The following is a 19605-nucleotide window of genomic DNA, read 5'->3' as shown; positions in this document are numbered from 1 at the left end:
AAGCGTAGTTGGTAGGTACAAAATAGACAAGGGAAGGTTAAGAATAGTACATGAAATAGAGAAGCCAAAGAACTTATATGTACGACCCATGGACATGAACTAAGGTGGGGAGGGGAATGCTGGTGGGAGGGGGGTGCAGGGCAGAGGGGAATAAAGGGGAGAAAAATATGGGACAACTGTAGTAGCATAATCAATTATATATATATATATATATGAATAAAAAAATGCTTTAATCATTCTAGTTCAAAATATATTAAGTTATAGGCCTTTTGTGCCTAAACCCAAGGAGTAATCTATGAATTTGAAAAGGAAGATCAAGAAAGGTTAGACAGAAATATTGCCATATCTATATTTTCTTTCAAAGAGTAATGGAATTGTAAGTTTACATAGAATGTCATTTAGCCATATTCTTTCTTCTGAATACTATCTATACTGCTTCTATGTGTACTATAATACAGCAGCAAATTAACTAGCAAACTGGCATCTGTAGTAGATGTCAAAGCATCACCTAAAGGTTACTAAGCTTCTTGTCCCAGACACAGCACAACCCATCTACCCAGGGTTTGTATTCTCAGTGGGGAAAGGAACCATGCTAACTCAGAGACTTTCACCACGCCTATATCTTTATCCACCTCCTGCATCTCCAAATACTTAACAGTTTCAGAATAAATAAAACTAATCACATATTTATTACAAAAGTTAATGAACTTTTAATATAAAACATCTGAAATGACAGTCTTTACTGTGCAATCTTACTTCTAGGAATCTATCCCAAAGATGCACAGGTGAGAACTTGAGAAGAGAATGCACAAGGCCATTCATTGCAGCACTATGCATGCTAGCATAACAATGAACAACCCAAATGCCCATTAGTAGGAATAAACTATGGTGCAGTCAATCAAGTACTATGAAACTAAAAAAAGAAATGAGGAAAGCATACATACTATGATGAGTGATTTAAATAAAAACAGCAAAGTAGAGAAAAGCATATACAGCATTCTACCATTTGTCTAAGGGGATAGAGTGTGGCTACAAATATCTATACGCTGAGATATATGTACATATATACACACACACATACACATACAGACACAGATATATACACATATACTGATATATTTTATATATATATAAAATATAAATATATGTAAGAATAAAAACTTTTTTTTAAACAGATGGAAGATCATAAATTCAAACAAATGGTTACCTTCAAGGATAGGAAGCTAACAGGGAAAAGCTAACAGATATGAAGTTAGACTTATTTGAATATACCCTGTTTTGTAGCCTCTGGTACCATGCACATAATTTACCTAATTTCAGAAATAGTTAAAGATAAAACAATTCCTAAAAAATAAAAAGCAAAATAAAACCTGGGTACTGGGTTGGTGGCATAATGACACAGAAAACAAGTATCTGAAGTGACTTTATAACACAGTGAGTTCACTATACAATTCTGATAAGATATATCTTAAAAATAAAAAGACATAAAAAAGTCTTAAGCCATTTTCTTAAATCATATGCTTGGTGACAGTCTGTATTATTCTGAAACTGTTTTGTGTGTGCATTGTGGAATAAAGTTAAATGAGAAATGATGTCAGTGGCACCCCAAGGCGGAATTCTCAGGCGGGAAAGTAGGTACCGATGTGACACAGGAAGTTAGGTAAAAATCCTGTAGTCCTGAGCTTGAATTGCAGCTGTCAGTATAAACAAGTGTAGTTCATCGTACAAGACAAAATAAACAAAAACTTTATTTTTAACTCTGTCCACCTAAAATTTGGTCTAGAAACAATGACTAGCAGCTACAATGAGCAACCCTAATGGCCATACTGTGGCCTAAATACTATTTTTCACTTAAAAACAAAATAGAACAAAACCCCAAAAAACTAGGGCTCTGGGAGAAATGATAGACTCTGGTAAATTCTAGGCCTGTGGTAGGAAGTATATAAGGGACATCTGTCACAACAGAAACAAGGAAGCTATGAAAGATGACTAGAGGAGCATCTATTCAAAGAGGCTTCAAGTGGGGAAAGATGGGACAATTTCAATATCAATACGTATAGTAACTGCAATGGACTGAAACATCAAATACATATAAATCCATGAGTTTGTAATGATAAACTTAAACAACAACAACAAAAAAACCTATTCATACTTGAGATGCTATGATACTATTTCTTTGAAAAACTGGTAAATAAAGAAAAATAATTATTTAGCCACAAAATAAATACTTGTTATCTATTAGAGTCTTATAGACATCAATAAAAATATATCTTGGTCTGTCAGATTTCTAAAATTGACAGAAATAAATGTATAGTGAATAACTTTGCTTACTGAGTAGGCTCAATTTTGTTATCATCATAACTTAAAGGAAAAAAAAAAAGCACAGAAAAATTTTGGAATGAATTACTATGCCTTAATTTGCTTCTAGAATGGACAGTACATGATTGAAAGTTACAGAATTAGCAGAATGTAGCATTATGGTTCAAAATCAACTTGCCTTGAAGGTATAAAAATCCTTATAATTCTGAAGCACAACCTAAGGCTTACCACCTAAATAAAGTCTTAAAGTTATACATTTAAAAAATTCCCAAAGTTCACATAAACTTCACAATAAAATAGAACATTTTTTGGTAATAAAGCAGAGGAAATAACTATGACTATTATTTAAAAAAGGGTAGTGGTGGTAAAAATTTCCCTATTTATAAAATTTGTCACTTTTATAAACTTCGAGTTCCAGTTTTGTTAGGGTCATAAGGTAAAGGGACACACTGCATTATGTTCTGACAAAGAAAGCGGTCTTACTTCCAATGACACTGCTAGTACTTACCAAGACCAACTTACCTTTCATCATCTTTAAAATATGGCTCCACAAATGCTTTCTGTGTGACTTTATCTTGTTTATCACCATGAGCTGTAAACAAAAGAAGCATACCACAAACTGAATGCAGAATTACTAAGAAATAATTAGCTTTTTTGGGGGGGGCGGGGATAGAGGAGAAGGGACATGTACCAAACTTGCCATTTTCACTGGGTTTCATACTCTAGACCCTGGGCAACTCATTTAAATTCTTTATAACTTATTTTTCCCTTTCTTTTTCATTTGTACAATGAGCAAGACTGCTAGTTATCTCACCTCAAAATTACTACTAAAGAGATAAAAATCATATCTCAAAGTATTTTAGATTTAAAACCTATATATAATAGTCTTTACAAGCATAGAAACTTAAAGTCTCTAATATACTCTTTTATAAAAGTATTAGACTTCATACTTTATAAAAGTAGACTTCTAAAGAACTATTCCATCATTTGACACCAAACAACAAAACATCTCTTAATATGTTTCACTTATTAGTCCTGTTACTTTTTATAATATGTCTTTAAGGTAGGTTATAACTAGGAAATAAAGAAATTTAAAATTTTTATCAAAGAATTGAATAAGAACTAGAAAATAAAAACTTGAGCTCATGGACCCTGAATCTCAAGTTGTCTAGACTCAAACAGCCAACTGCTATCATCTGTTCAAATAATCAAAATGTATTCAGCATTGTGCTAAATTCTGCACGTGAAGTACAGAACAAGAGACCAGGTCTCCTGTCCTCATGGAGTTTACATGCAGTGAGGGAAACAGACATTAAGTAAGCAGAGAGTTGAACATTAAGCAAGTAGACAGCCAAGGCCTGTATCTGAGGAAGAACATGTAGGGTTGTAACAGACACATAACAAGAAGATAGCCATGGGAAGGAGGAGGAGTAGGGAATGTTCTAGGTAAAGGTCCTGAGATAGGAAAATGTTTGTAAGTTATAAAATCTAAGAGAAAGCCAGTGTGGTTGAGATTTAGCAAAGAGAGATAGAGATGCTGGAGGAGCTGAGGTTGGAGAGATGGGCAGGGGCCAGATTACAGTGGGCCTTGGAGGCCAAAAGGAGTATGAATTTTATTGTTAAGTGCAACAGAAAGCTACTGAAGGCTTTTTTTTAAAGAATCTACTTTATTGAGGTATAATTCACATGTAAAATACACTGATTTTAAGTGTACTATGAATTTTGACAAATGTATATTCCAGTATACATTTCAAGACGAAGTACATTTCCATCACACCTGAAAGTTTCCTCCTATTCCATTGTTTCACACAAGAATGCACTCTCATGTCTCCTCATTCCCCACAATCACTGCTTCGATTTTCATCACCATAGCTTAGTTATGTCTATTTTAGAACTTCTATTAATGGGATTATGTAGTATGTATTCTTTTTGATCTTTTGCATTTTTCTAACTCAACAAGTCTTGGTGATTCAGTCATGTTGCTGAGTCTAGTATTTCCTTCCTTTTCGTTGAGAAGTACTATTCTTCATGAGTATACTAAAATTTCTATTTATTTGCATGCTGATGGACATTTGGGTTGTTTCCAGTTTTGAGCTATTATAAACAGCATTGTTATGAACCTTCCCTATTGCATCTTTCTGTGAGCATGTTTTTATTTTCCTTGGGTATATCATACGTAGGGGAGGAACTGTGGGGTCACAGGACAGGTGTAAGTTTAAATGACAGAAAACTCACTATCCTCAATAAAGCTGTCAAAAAGAGCCCCACTGAACTGTTTTCCAAGGCACAATCTTATAATCCCCTTGGCAGTGTATGAGAGCTCCAGTTGCTCTTCACCCTTGCAGATGCTAGATATTCCCAGTCTTTTTAACCATTTCAACAGATGCGAAGTGGTGTCTTTGTTCCTGATACCCAATAAAGTTGAGCATCTTTTCATGTGCTTACTAGCCATTCAAATTACCTTCTTTCCATTGAAAAGTCTTTAAGCAAGATAATAGAAGCCAATTTATATTTAAAATAAATCACTTTTGATTCTGTTAAGAGGCTGAACTAGAGAGGAAAAAAACTGGTATGAAAAGACCAATTAGGAGGCTAGTGATAGAATAGAGGGGAGTGGTGTAGACTAGGGTGATGGCGACAGAGATGAGGTGACACGGAGTGCGTTTTGGAGATAGGACTGCCAGGCCATCAGATTGGGCATGAAAGTGAGGTGAAAAAAAAGTAAAATATGACGATCACATCTCTATCTTTGGTAAATGTAAGGATAGGATAATGGGATTTAATGAGACCCTGAAAGGTAGGGGAAGATCAAATTTGCGTAGAAAAATAAAGATTTTTAATCTCAATATATTGAGTTCAAGGTACTTATGGTAAATAGGTAGTTAAATTCAAATCTGGGGTTCAGAAGAGAGAGAATGAGGCTGAAATCTTTTCTATTTGGCTCCAGAACAACAGCATATACCCTCATTTCCCTCATGATACGGCACCGGCTGTAGCTCCTTCTCAATTTCCTTTGCTGGTTCTTCTTTGTTTCTCTTTTTAAAGTTGCTATTCTCAAAGGTAAGAACTCAAACTGATTCTCTTTTCTATTTATATTCAATATATACTTTGATGACCTCATTCAGTTTCATGGATTTAAGCACAACCAACTTGCTGTTGACCCCCTGTCCCCTAAAATCATTTCTGTATTCTGTATTTTTTTGTTCAAACCCAACAAACATCAATTGCCTAATAAACACCTCCATTTGAGTGTCTAATTTAACTAGGAAAAATAAAAGCACCTGAAAAGTGGGAAATAAATGGAACTTGGTTTGGATATGTTAAATTTAAGCTGTTGAAGCAACACGAAAGCAGCAATACTAAGAAATGCAGGACTGGGACTATTCAGATAAGTCAAACTAGAGGTGCAGATAGAAGTGTGATCATAATTTCAGAGCTGGTTAATAAAAGCATGAGAGAAAATGAATGTGAGAGAAAAAAAACAGAGTCTTGGAGATATTGCAGAAAAAAGTTGTCAGAGTTCAAAAGGATGGTGGAGCACCATCACAAAAGCTAAGCGAGAAGAAATTTTGGGATGGTCCGGATGAAATGTTACTTAAAAAGAGACAAATTAATTATATCTTGCAAAAGAATACCCTCTTTTTTTTTTTTTTAAGTGAAACCAATTTGCGAAAGGATCTTCTTGAAGGAAAAAAGTGAACTGCACAGCTGTAGATTTTTGTCACAAAATTTGCTTGACCAAGTTTTTGCCATAGACCAAGTAAGCAAAGCATGCTGTTCTTTGTCTGAATTTAAGGTCTCATTCACTTTGAGCTCAGTCTTGTCATTTTCAAAACATACCCCCTCCCAGAAGGTGTGCTCATTTAAATCAGCATTTAAAAAAACTTTGCACAAAATTAAAAATTCTGACTATTTTGCTCACAGGAAGAAAATGAGATATTTAGCAAGAATTTTAACTAACTTTCAATTCAGACCATCTAAGAGCTTCAGTTAGAGTATTCTTCCTTTGGTTCCTACCCTACATTACAACTACTGCTTCTAATAAAATGAATCTTAAAAAGACTGATTACATAAATAAATAAATAAATAATATACATTATATTGACATATATTATATATAATATGTATATCTATTTTATATTAAGTACTTTGTCTAGGAAGATAAAGCATTGAACAGGACACAAGCCTGAATTTTCTGCAAAACCCTCTCTTTTCACTGTATTACAATCATTAATTTATTACTTAAAAAAGAAGTTCCTTAAAAATTTATAAACTTTATGCATATTATAGAGAAATCTATACTATCAAATCAAGATTAATTTCTAAGCCTTGAGGCATATTTTATAGTTATATAAGATGTTAACATAGGGGAAGCTGAGTGAAAGGTACAGGGGAATCCTCTGAACTATTTTTGTAATTCTTCTATTAGTCTGAAAAAAAAAGGAAATCTGTGAAAAGAAAATTCATACAAGCAACATGAAACTTTAACTGTTAATATACCTCATCCAGTCTCTGTTAATTAGCTTCATGACTTAATTTACTTAACTCGGGTAACTGATAAGCCATAATTAGAAAGAAAATAGCCTTACTGTTTGGTTTCTTTGTTGTAGCTGACAATTCCTTTTTCTCTGCTACTTGAGGATAGCTCTCTGCCAAACAGGACTCATATTCTTCATGTGTTGTTCTATCAAACATATCTTCCAAGCTATCATTCATTTTTCTTTCTCCATCTATGTAAAAGAGCATTGACTCGGCAACATGCAAGCATTTTGCTTTCTGTACAAGGTGAAACTTTTAGTAATTGGCACAAAATAATTCAGTTGTGCATAAGGCAAGAATAAATTCCCAAGTCTAGGTAGTTACTGTACAGTCACAACACCTTTATTGTGGCTTTTTATGTCCTTTATGCATGTAAAGAGAATGCTAGTTTTTGTTATTTTCATTACACACATTAAAAATCTTTTCCTACCTGTCACGTCATGTAATAACTTATACTAAACCAAAAGGAGTCCTACCAAAGAAACTGAAGAATAGAATATACATCATAATGAATAAAAAATACTGTTTAAATAATATGTATATTTAAAAAAAGCTGACATCAAAATCTCTATAGAATTTTGCTTACCTGCTTATTTTTAATTTAAATAATTTAATGCAGCAAAAAAAGTATTTTCTTGCATTACAATTAACACTTTGTGCTATTGATAGTGAATTCAATTCCACATTTGACGTGCAAAGTGCTGAATTCATCTTCAGAGCATTAACTATATTTCCCATTATATAATCACATTTTTAAAAAAACACCAGAATTTACTAAAAAATGGAAATATAGTCAGTTGGATAATAAATATGACAGAACAGAAGCCTATTGAGATTACACTATAAAAAAACTCCTATTTCCCCCAATCCATAGTGCTCTAGCACCCATACAGTATTTTATCTTTCGCCAGCACTTACCATCATTTATTGTACCATATATTTGCTTGTTTCTTCCCTATTAGAATGTAAAGTCCATGAGGTAAGTACTTTTGTTTTGTTTACTCCTTGTTTCTAGTTCTTGGAACACTTCCTGGTATAGAATTATGGCTTAATAATTACTGAATAAACATTTGTTTAGTTTTCATTTTGAAAGTCTAATTTCTAGATAAATAGAACTTGGATGTGCTAGGCAGTGTGCTAGGCATTTCCACAGCATTCTGTATATGTTGTCAGTAAATCACAATAAGTCACTGAGTTTTTAGGGGTCTGGCTTCTCCTATAAAATATTTGGGTACAGAGACTATATCCTACTAACCTTTCTATCATAACATCTATAAATCTTAACACAGAGTAGGGATACAAAAAAACATTTTGTGAGTTGAAATGTTAGCAACAACTGGGAGTTTTTATTGGTGTGTTTCATTTGTAATGGTTTCTAAGTATTAAAAAGGTTTACCTTATAGATAAAATGGGAAGACTGTTTTTTCCAAATACAGCCTCAGCAGTATCTCCTATCCCATGTGCTGTTCTTACAATGTGATCTTGACACTTTTCCCACCGAATAATGAGGGCCATGTTCTTCTTGCTTTGAACCTAGGCAGGTCTTTGTGGCACTATGCAACTGCTGAAGCCACATCATACAAATGTCATTCATTTCTATCTTGCTCTTTGGGGATTCTCACTTTGCGAACCTAATCTCCATGTGATGAGAAGGCTTAAACCAGCCTTCATGGAAATATCACATGGAGAATCCCTAAGACTGAATGAGGAGAGGTGCCAAATCACCCCCATCTGTCTAGCCCTCCGCTCTTTCAGCTCCAGCCACCACCTGCCTACAACTGCATGACAGACTCTGAGACAAAGCCATCCAGTCAAGCCCTTCCTGAATTCCTGAGCCATAGAAATTACAAAAGATAAAACAAGTTTTTTCAATCCTTTAAGTTACTGAATTAACTTACTATATGCACCAATAGTATACACAACATCTTATTTAGACAAAATTATTTGTTCAAACTCATCAATTGAAGTTCCAATTTCACTTCTACATGATTCTTGCTTCATATACATTGGGGAACTACTATGTTCTTTCAATCAACTAGATAAATTTGAAACCAAAAGTAGTCACACTTCAGTTTTTCCCCTTTCTACAAAAAACATTATCAGGAGCTGATATTATGAACAAAATAATCTTAAAAGTAAAGTATCCTCTTAAGAAGAAAATTATTTGTGTTATTCACTATAAGAAGACAATACATCATTACTAACGTTTTTCTTTTAATAGATACTGTCCTACCACAACTCAGGCAGCCAGCTACTTGACCACATGAATAGTTATTTATTTCTAAAGAACAAAGATTTAGAGCAAAGTATTAAAATTTTCTCTCACTTACTGCATTTAGGGAAGCAAGAGATAAGGTGTCTCAAAAGAAGGGAGAACAAGAATAGCTATTTTATTATTTAGTCCTGAGCAGGTAGGCTACAGAATCAGAGACATGCAAATACAGTCTGAATGTCCTCAGTTTCCAATAGATAATGGTTGGAAAATGCCAGTGCTTTTTGTACTGCATCCCCAAGTTGCAGGTCCTACACCCTCAATTCATAAGGATGATAAATGAAACTAGTCCCAGTCTAGTTGATCTTGTGGCGTAAGTTTCTTTAGCCAGGAATGTTGCTAAGGTGGTGCTGACCAAAGTCCTTCCATTGTTCCCGCCTCTTTTGGAAAATCAAGGCTTCAGATGAAGATTTAACAGGTTCTCAACACAAAGGGCTGCAGACCCTTAATTTGGCTGAATTCCATTTTTTGTAGAAGCAGAGAACGGCAGAGTACCTCTTGTTCTTAGTTTACTGTTAATTTGCAAATTTATACTAACTCTCAGTAGGACCAACACCCCACCCCCTACTTTTGCCTTATGAAATTGCTTTGTAAAATTGTATTTTTAAAACAGGACTCTCAAGATTCCCCACTTTTTACAAAAGTATTATCTAAACTAAAGCTCAGCAAATTTTTTTCTTTTTTTGTTTTTGCAAATTCCTAAGCTTTACTATGAACAGGCTGCAGCTCTCCAGCAAAGCTGCAGAGCAGACACAGCCTTCAGAGCCCCCGTCAGGTGGCACAGGGCCTGACTGAGGCAGGCTTAGCAGCACGAGTGGACCAGGCAGGCAGGTCTGCATGGGTCTCCTCCAGGGACTTGGTTACCTTTTTCGTCCACCTAAGTTGGATGTTGATTCTGTGCGCATGTGTCCACTGTGGTGTCCAACACAGTGTCCCAGGACACAGCCATGGCCAACTGTGTCATTCTGGGCTTAATGCCTGGCAGTGCCCCTAACTCTGTCACAGAGCCTGTGATGCCCCTGCCATAGTGCTGCTGCAGGATGGCACTGGTCTGTTTGATGTACTTCACCTTCTTCCTCCAGAAGCCCACAGGGTAGACAAGTGTGCCCAGCATGCTGTCATCTGTCTGCAGGATGCCACCCACCTGCATGCCCTGGGCCCGCACCTGCTGCATGCACTGCTGTCACCTGGTTTTTGGTCTTGCTGTAGAGCATCATCGACAACAGCACCTGGTACCTCTGCACTTTGGGGAGCACTGGGGTTATAGCAGTGCTCAGCCCTGAGCTGGTCAACAGGCATGTCCTTCCCACTCCTCATGGTGTGAAGGTTTGCCAGCTACTGCTGCCAGTTCTGAGGCTCCCAGCCTGGCGCCTTGAATGGCTTGGTCCCCTCTCCTTTCTCACCATCTGAGACCTCATTGGCCATATTGAGGCTTTGTGACTTCTGCTGATGCTTCACAGGACAGTAGCTTTTCCTTCCTTCCGTAGTCACCTCTCCCCTCCAGAATTGCACAGCATTCCCTCCAGCCCCCCGTGGCCTGGACCCAGGTCTCTTGCTCTGGCTGCAGGTCACCATCCTCATGCCTATGGCATTCATGCCAAACTAGTACACTTTTTCTTCCAGGGTCACAGAGTAAATGTTTTTAGGCTTTGGGCTGGTCAGGTCTCTGCAGCAACTACTCGACTCTGCTGTCTCAACAAGCATACTCCCATAAAACTGGCAGCCAGCTGTGGTTTGCTGACCCCTGGAAACAATTTGAGTTTTTTCTAAAGTAAAAATGATTTTGGCTAAAGATTTTTATTCCTTTGAAATATTGAAATTAGGCTTTATTAACAGAAACCTGGTATTATAAAGACAGGGGTTGGGGGGACATCTGGTTTATGGTGAAGAGATCACCTGTGCTTATCAATGCAACTGGTAGGCCTACAAACTCCCCTTCATATTTTTATTAAAATAATAAAAAAAAAATCAAATCTTACTTGGACTTTTTTCTCCCTTCTGCTCTTGTATCTTCATTTTTAAAAGCACAGTTTCACTAACCAATGTAGAGTCCATGTCCACGGTCTCTCCTCCTGCTAATCTTGACTGACTGCCATCCTGGATGTTTAAAAATTCAGAATTTTAACAATTACCCTTTTATGGCTTTATATTTACTTTTAAAAAATTTCTAGAAAAATATTTATAAAAATTTTACCATTTTAACCATTTTTAATTGTACACTGTAGTATCATTGTTATATTTACTTTTACTTTTTAGGAATATAGGCAGATTCAGGTTTTATTGCCTGTAAAACATTTTAGCTTGGATATACAGGCATCTTTTCTCATCCCAAGGAGAGGGGGGCTGCTGCCAGAGAAGGGAAGCTACAGAGCACTGCCCTCCCTCAGCTTCCCGTTTCTTTCTTCTCCACTCTGCCTCACAGTAGTGGGCATCAATGTGCACAAAGAACACCAATTTCATACATCAAACCTGATTTCTTAATCGCTATATACTACTTTAACAATCGCTAAATACTTTTTAAATATACTATCAAGTAAAAGAGAACTTCTCAAACTATATAAATCCTAACTATATAAATCCAAACTATATAAATATAAGCCAAACGAGTTATTTCTACTTTGAATTTTAAATTTAAAAAAATATGGTATTTTAAACTGTAGTTAGCTGGGAAAATAAAATCTTTTTTTTGATTGTACATTACTTTAAAAGTTAAAGCACATGATGGTTTTAATAAATAATTATTTAAAATAAATTACTAGCATTTTGTATTATTTTGAAACTATAATTATATTTTTCAGCAAAGGCCTCTAAAGTCAGAAAGTATTACTCTTTCAAAGATATGATAAAGTTAGAAGAATAAGTACTATATTTTGCCATGTGTAATGCACACCCACGTTTTTGGCCTAAACTTTCAGGAAAAAAATCTTTTGTTTTAATTTTTTAATTCAATTTTTATTTATATATAAAACCAATGATATTTCAAGGTATTATTTTGCATATGGATATTGTTATTGCTTCCTAGAGTTACACTTAACACATAAGCATAAATAAAAGAATTAAAAACATTTATATCCATGCACATTCTTATTCCTCTGTATTCCAAAAAATCTGGGCAAAAATGTGCACACTGTACATGGAAAAACATGGTACTTTTGTTTCTTAGCTTTCTAAATAAATAAATGCAGGTTTTAAGAGGTATGTGAATATCTCCAGGTCACACAGTGAGAGAGGGAAGTGATTCAGAGCTCACTAGAATAATCATGTGGGCTTTTGTTTTACTTTCTAACTTACCTTTGTATCTGTTACAGTAATATCCATTTTACACTGAGAAAGGTCTGCTCCTGGATCTATACTCCACTGGATATTTTCAAAGGGTACATCTTTGATAAGGAAAAAAAATATATATATATACAATTAAGAACATATTTAAAACATTGTGGGACACAAGGAATGGGAGAAAAGTTTTGCAAATCCTGTCTGGTTAAGGATTTGTATCTAAGATAGATTAAGAACTCTCACAACTCAATAATGCGACAAATACTTCAATTAAAAATGAGCAAAAAATCTTAATAGATGGTCCTTGAAAGAAGTTATACAAATGGCCAATAAGCACATGAAAAGATGTTCAACGTCATTAGCCATTAGGGAAAGGCAAAGCAAAACTACAAAGAGATACCACTCCACACCCAATAAGATGGTTCAAATCAAAGGCAAATGATAACAAATGTTTGTGAGGATGTGAAGAAACCGAAGCCATCACATTTTGCTGATGGGAATATAAAATGTAGTTGCTTTGGAAAACAGTTACATAGTTCCTCAAAAAGTTAAACAGAACTGGCATATGGCCCAGCAATTCTATTACTATGTATAACAAAAAAACAAAAAAAAAAAAAAAGAAAGAAAGAAAACAAAACATACATCTATACAAAATTGTACATCAATATTCATAATGGCATTATTCATAATAGTAAAAAAGTGAAATAGTAAAAAAAGTCACAAAAATTATGATTTCATTTATATAAAAACTGCAGAAAAGGCAAATCTAGAGACAGAAAATAGTGATTGCTTAGGCGTGGGGAATGAAGAATGACTGTTAATGGATACTGTTCTTTCTGTTTTTATTGAGATGATGAAAATGTTCTAAACTGAGACAGTAGTAGTGGTTGCATGGTTCTGGGAGTATAAGGAGAACAATAATTTTATAATTTTTAGGAATTTTATAAATTTTAATGTGATTTTTATGTCAAAAATTTTTTTAAGTTAAAATTGTAACATTGAGGGGGTTTTTAGTGTATGTAGCGATACGTGACAACTATTTAAGATACAGTAACAGAACATAAGGTGGTACAATAATAACTCTAAGTAGATTATGAAAGATTAAGTAGGTATATGCTGTATTCATTAGAACAATTATAAAAAAAGATAAAAAAGATTAAAAAAAAAAGACTGAGAGTGGAAAAAACATATTTTTATACAGAGGCTGAAACTCTTGTTGGAAGAACAAGAATTACTTCAGGAAAAAAAGAAACCCAGAATGAAGAAATAACTTTCCAATAAAGAATAAAAGAAAAAATATTGCATATGAAGTACAGAAATATTTGATGGCTAAAAAAACCCAAAAGTCTCCTTTTAAACACAGCAGATTTGTGAACAGATTAATACATATATAAGTATTAGAGCAAACAAACTAGAAGCTGGAAAACCCATATAAATGCCTGTATGTATGTCTACGTGTACATGCTGACAGACATGTAAATGCAAAGAAAAAGAAGAGGCTATCTATGGACTGAGGAACAAGTTTTGGATGATGAAAGTTCTACTTTATATGTTTTAAAATTCGGTGTTAAGTTTTTTAAAGCTTTTGTAAAGAAAATAAGAAATAACTATATAAAATACGTAAATCCACAAAATCACTTATAAAAGTAGGTATTAAAGATCTCAATTCATTTTTTCTAAAAGTTTCGAGAAGGATAATTACATGTAAAATGAACCCAATGAAAATTATTCTGTAAACACAGAAAAATGCATGAAGAAAATTTTCTCCCAAAACAACTCACTCTATCCAAAGAATGTAAGTAAGGTATTTAATTAAGATATTTACTATCTTAAATAATACATCAAGATAATATATACAGAGTGGAAGTACTATGTATAGTGCATTACCTTGATTGTTTTGTAGAGGCTTTATTTTAGTGATTCTACATGGATTTAACTGAAGAACTGATGCAAGTTCACAGGCTCCATGAACTGACTTGGTTTTTATTCTTACTGGCTCATGAGAACCAGCATCCTAAAACAGAAAGAATTATTACCATCTAGATGAAGTCACAAACAACCATTTAAACCATTTAAATCCTTGAATATTTTACACAAACCTTCATGTCATCAAAAAGATTTTCTGTCTCCAAACTTTCACGTGGATGTAGAGGGATTTTAAAGATAGGATTTTCTTCCTTTATTTGTAATGGTATTTTGGTATCTGGGGAGGATTTACTCAGGGGCTGGAGGATGCACTCCTGTAAACAGAGCTCCCCTGGGGAATCTTTGGTTTGCACACAGCTCCCACTCAAGGCCTTTCTGCTTGAGGAAGAGCTCTTTGAAATGGGCTTCAAAGCCTCGCAGAGAGTCACTTGCCTATATCTGATTTTAGAGGTCTCACTTCCTTGGTTTTTCTCTTGACAATGAATAGCTGAAAATCGATCAGACAGATCTAGAGGTTTATCCATCACATAGTCTCCATTCATAGAAGAATGACTATCCAGTGGAAAAGGAAAAGCATTTTCTTTATCCAAAGATGCTTGGGTGCAGCTTACTTCATCTTCACTTTCTTCCTCAATTTTCTTCCTTTTGGATGTTTTCCATCCCAATGATTTCAGTGGTATCACATGTTTATCTTTATCAGTAATAGCATTTTTAATGTGATCACTACTATCCTGTTCACTTATGGATTCACTTACAGTTTTATTTATAAGTATCTGTTTATTAGAAGACTGGTTAATGATCTTGTTTACTTCGGACCCAAGATTGGGATGTGTGAAAAGGGAACTATCTTCAGATTTTGATCTAGTTTTCTCTGATCTAGAATTAGAAGTGCTGCTGAAAGGTGCAGTTTTCAGATGGCTTTTTTTCCCGGTCTCTAAAAGAGAAGGGGACAAACTTGTATTCAAACGAAAACCACTTTTCACATTAGAGGTAGCTCCAAATACAGGAGATGATACCCGAGTAGTTAGCTCTTCTTGAGCAGGAGTCTTTGAATTAGGATCTGAAAATCTAAGAAAATAAAGAGTGGTAAAACTTTTTTTCTGATTAAAGAAAAGGATAAAAATTAAAAGACAAGCATGATGAGAAACTGTATGCAAATATAAAAGTATTAACAGTAAGGTCTTGTCTACGTATTGCAGATAGGTGATTCACCAGTATTTACAATAGGATATAGTTGCTGGCTTCTATTCTTTTAGCTAACAAAAAGCAGAGAAAAACAATACAATCATTCTATCTCAATACCTATAAACATTTTTCCTAAATAATCACTATGTAAGAAAATCATATTTTAATAAATTCCACTGGGGACCCAACTTCTTTTGTTGTTATGAAATCTTGCCATGAGTAACTCCAAGAAACAAAATTCTTATACTAAAGAAGTGAACATATATAAAGAAACAGCCTGCCTCTAGCAGAGGACACAGCTTTGGTAGCAGAAAGAGCATTAGGTTTGTTTGAAGATGGGGGATGGGTAAGAGCTCTGCTTCTAGTATTGAATAGCTATGTGGTCTTAAAAAAGGCATTTAACCTCTCTGAAGCTACATTTTTGTTGACTACAAAATATGGGCGTCATAAAGCCTACTTTAATGGGTTATTATAATGACAAGTTAAATGTGATATATGTACCTGAAACTGAAAGCTCTTTTAAAAATCAAAATGCTACATAAATATAGGTGTTATTAGTTAATGGATGTTCTGAAATTAGTAAAAACAAAATGCAACACAATCTTTATGTAATCTCACTCAAGCTTTATACAACATCCAGTGTTTGGAAATGCAAACCCAGAAGGGATGACTGGGTCTTTAAAGGAGCAGAGTAGCAAGGTTGGGAACTCTTTAGCACTGCTTGGAATACAGAAAGAATCTAAAAGTAACATCCATCTCTCTGCAGTAATGCAAAAAGCCCTCAACTGGTCTTAAACTGCAGAAAATATTTGTTAAAATACAAATTAATACAACCAAAATAACAAACTACATGTTGAGAGAGAAATAGTTTAATTATATGGTACTCAGTGTAATAGGATTTCACCAATAGTTTATAAATTTTCACAAAAGTGTCCTCAATTACCTTAAACTATCTTCATTATTTCTTGTAGATTCCTCTAAAGGTTGTTTCTTATGATCGCCTTCTAGACAGCAGTAGAGCTCATCACCAAGAGGGCTCACAGGACCTTGAGATTCCTTCAATAGTAAAATATAAAGTACATAAATACAATGAAATATTATTTTCCCATAAAAGGGATGAAATACAGATACATGCTACAGTGTGGATGAACCTTAAAAATCAGATTAACAAAAGAAGCCAGACTCAGAAGCCACATAATGTACAATTCAATTTACATGAATTATCCAGAATAGGTAAATCCATAATGACAGAAAGCAGACTGGTGAATATCAGAGTCTGCAAATAGTGACAATAAGGGCTGAATGTTTAATAGGATTTCTCTGGGAATGATGAAATGCTTTGGAAATAGACAGAAGTGGCAGTTGCATAATACTGTAACTATACTAAATGCCACTGAATTGTACACTTTAAAATGGTTAATTTTATGTTATGTGTATTAAGTTTTTAAAAAATTGATTTTAGAGAGAGAGAGGAAAGGAGAAGGAGACACTGTTTCATTGTTCTACTTATTTATGCATTCACTGGTTGTTTCTTGTAAGTGCTCTGACTGGGGATTGAACCTGCAACCTTGGAGTATCAGGATGATGCTCTAACCAACTGAGCTACCTGGTCGTGACAATGTGCATTTTTTATCACAATAAAATATTTTATTGTACATTTTAAGTTTAAAGAGAGAAAAGCATTAATATTTTACTATTTTAGGTAAGTACATTCTGTTACTGATATATAAAACTCCAATTCCACCCCCCTCCCCCCCAAATTACTAAGATGAAGGGAAAGGAAAAGATATGATTATTTATACTGACAGGAGATAAAAGGCTCTTTTAGGGAGCAGTGGTCCTCAAACTTTAATATGCCTACAAGTCAACTGGGGTTCTTGTTAAAATGCAAAGTTTTCTTTCAGGAGGTCTGTGGTGGTAGTTGAGATTCTGTCTTTCTGTTATCTCTAACAAACTTCAAGATGACGCAGATGGTATTGGCCTGTGGATCACATTTGAGCACCAAATCTTTAGAGATCAGCTCCCTTAATATATTTGGTGTCAAAACTACTGACTTGCCAGGATTATGGGTAGGAGAAAATTAAAAACCATTAAAACATATTTAAAGTTCAAAGGCTAAAAACTACCCACTATCATTTGAATATGGATTTAAAACTAGAAAGAATAAATTACCCAAATGTAATAAAAATCAATTTAATTTTTACAAATTCAATAAATAACAAGACCACTTTATAAGTACATACACATTTACCAACTAAAGAATAGGAATACTATTTTAGAGTGTATCAAAATAAAACTTCCTTAAGATTGAAGAATTCAAGTTTTCTATTTTTTGGGGCTCAATTAACAAAAAAGTAGCCCTGGCTGCTGTGGCTCAGTGAATTTAGTTGCTGGTTCGATTCCCAGGCAGGGCACATGCCTGGGTTACAGGTTGGGTCCCCTGTTGAGGGCATACAAGAGGCAACTGATTGATGCATCTCTGGCATATCGATATTTCTCTCCCTCTCTTTCTCCCTCCCTTCCCCTATCTCTGGAAAAAAAAAAAAAAAAGGAAAGTAAATGTGTCTGATATAAGGAAGCACTAAAATAATGAAGGGAAAAAAAAAAAGAATCATGGGGTCAATTACTAACCCAATCCCAAAGACCTAGGTCTTTTTGGTTTGGCACTTAATAGGACAGAGAATTAAACTATATATGGTGGTCCCAAGAATTCATCTTGTTTTTCAAATTAAACCCCAGTTTAATGTATGCTGAGAAGATCCAATAAATTCTGAAATAAACCTAAAGGTTTAGGTCTTTTAGATGAAACAGGGTAAGAATAGGGGAGAAGGGGCACGGAATAGGGTTGGCCAAACCCTCTAAGCCATTATGACTTCCTTAAATTTTGATTCAACCCACAATCTGTATCACAAGAATTGTAATTTCTGGGACTGCCTGGGGTGGATAACTTAATGAGCCTTTCCAGACACATCAATTTTGTTCTAGTCCTCTATTCAGTGATCTTTAAATCATTGAATACTTTTACTCAATTCTATTAAAAACTGACCCAAAAGGACACTGATTAATTTTTATTATCACCAAACTAAACAACTACTTACAGATTCTTCTGGAACACTAAGTCCAAGTGTCTCAGCAACAATTGTAGCTAAATTAAAAGATGATTTATCAGTGGGATAACTGCTTGTTCCACGTGTTTCTAAGTATGGAAAAAAAAACACCCAATTACACAATTGTAGAAACTAAATGTATAAAATAATACAAAAAAGGAATAAAAGGCTCTCAGAACCATTTTACAAGCTAGCATTGAATAATTTTTTAAATTCTGTGCCTAAAATATCTACTATAAAAGGCAATAAGTTGCAGTTATCTAGCATCTACACTTGTAAAATATTTTCAGCTAAGTTTTCTATTTATAGTAAGTGAATTGAAAACAACAGATAAGATTATTTTTTCATTTTGCTACCAAAAAATACCACAAAAGCATATATTTATAATGGATTTACTGTGACCCAAGATATATTAAACCGTATTTATAGTACCTTTCATAAAACATACTTTATGGGAAAGATTTTCAGCACTGCATATATTTCAAGTTTTAAGCTAACATATATTTATATAAAAATCACCTACATTCAAATTTTTTATTTTATAAATATAGAGTTCCAATAACTCAACAAGTATTTATGGGGCACATATCATGTTCCAGGCACTGTGCTAGGCATTAGATGAAAAGAAAAGATTTCTGTCCTCAAGGAACTTATGGGTTATAGTTGAAATAGAAAGGTAAAAAGAGAATTGCAATAAAATGTGATAAAAATTATAATAAAGGTGCATTAAAAAGGGTGATTTAAATATAGAAGAACTCCTAAATCTGCCTTGGAAAACCAGCAAAAGCTATATCGAAAGAAGTCTAAGGGGAATTTGAGACAAAGAAGAATTTGACAGGTCAATTGGATTGGGGGCAGAAAGAAAGGTTCTAGGCAAGTGAAAAGGTCTATATAAATGAAACAAAATTACATGTTCAGGAAACGACATATGGTTCAATTGCTGGAAATCAAAGTACTACAGATGTATCAGTAGTAGGCCAT

The 19605-nt window shown here is 34.3% G+C and overlaps 1 protein-coding gene and 1 pseudogene across 2 annotated transcripts in view; both read right to left on the bottom strand.

Moving 5' to 3' along the window:
* Window positions 1–19605, bottom strand: part of RBBP8 (RB binding protein 8, endonuclease) — a 77128-nt gene that overhangs the window by 7321 nt on the left and 50202 nt on the right. For both annotated transcript variants that reach the window (XM_054583832.1, XM_054583833.1), the window contains exons 8-15: window positions 18616–18713; window positions 16461–16573; window positions 14506–15400; window positions 14294–14420; window positions 12422–12510; window positions 11110–11227; window positions 6909–7049; window positions 2842–2911 (exon numbers count right to left, since the gene is read on the bottom strand). In XM_054583832.1, the coding sequence (XP_054439807.1) occupies window positions 2842–2911; window positions 6909–7049; window positions 11110–11227; window positions 12422–12510; window positions 14294–14420; window positions 14506–15400; window positions 16461–16573; window positions 18616–18713 (1651 nt within the window). The remainder of the gene's footprint in view (window positions 1–2841; window positions 2912–6908; window positions 7050–11109; window positions 11228–12421; window positions 12511–14293; window positions 14421–14505; window positions 15401–16460; window positions 16574–18615; window positions 18714–19605) is intronic.
* Window positions 9902–10726, bottom strand: LOC129078792 (endonuclease III-like protein 1; annotated as a pseudogene).

This window comes from Pteronotus mesoamericanus, unplaced genomic scaffold (assembly GCF_021234165.1).
Source record: "Pteronotus mesoamericanus isolate MK-2021 breed Mesoamerican mustached bat unplaced genomic scaffold, CSHL_Meso_final contig_74, whole genome shotgun sequence".
NCBI lineage: Eukaryota > Metazoa > Chordata > Mammalia > Chiroptera > Mormoopidae > Pteronotus > Pteronotus mesoamericanus.
The sequence above is the reverse complement of the archived record's forward strand: the minus strand, read 5'-3'. Positions and strand labels throughout refer to the sequence as shown.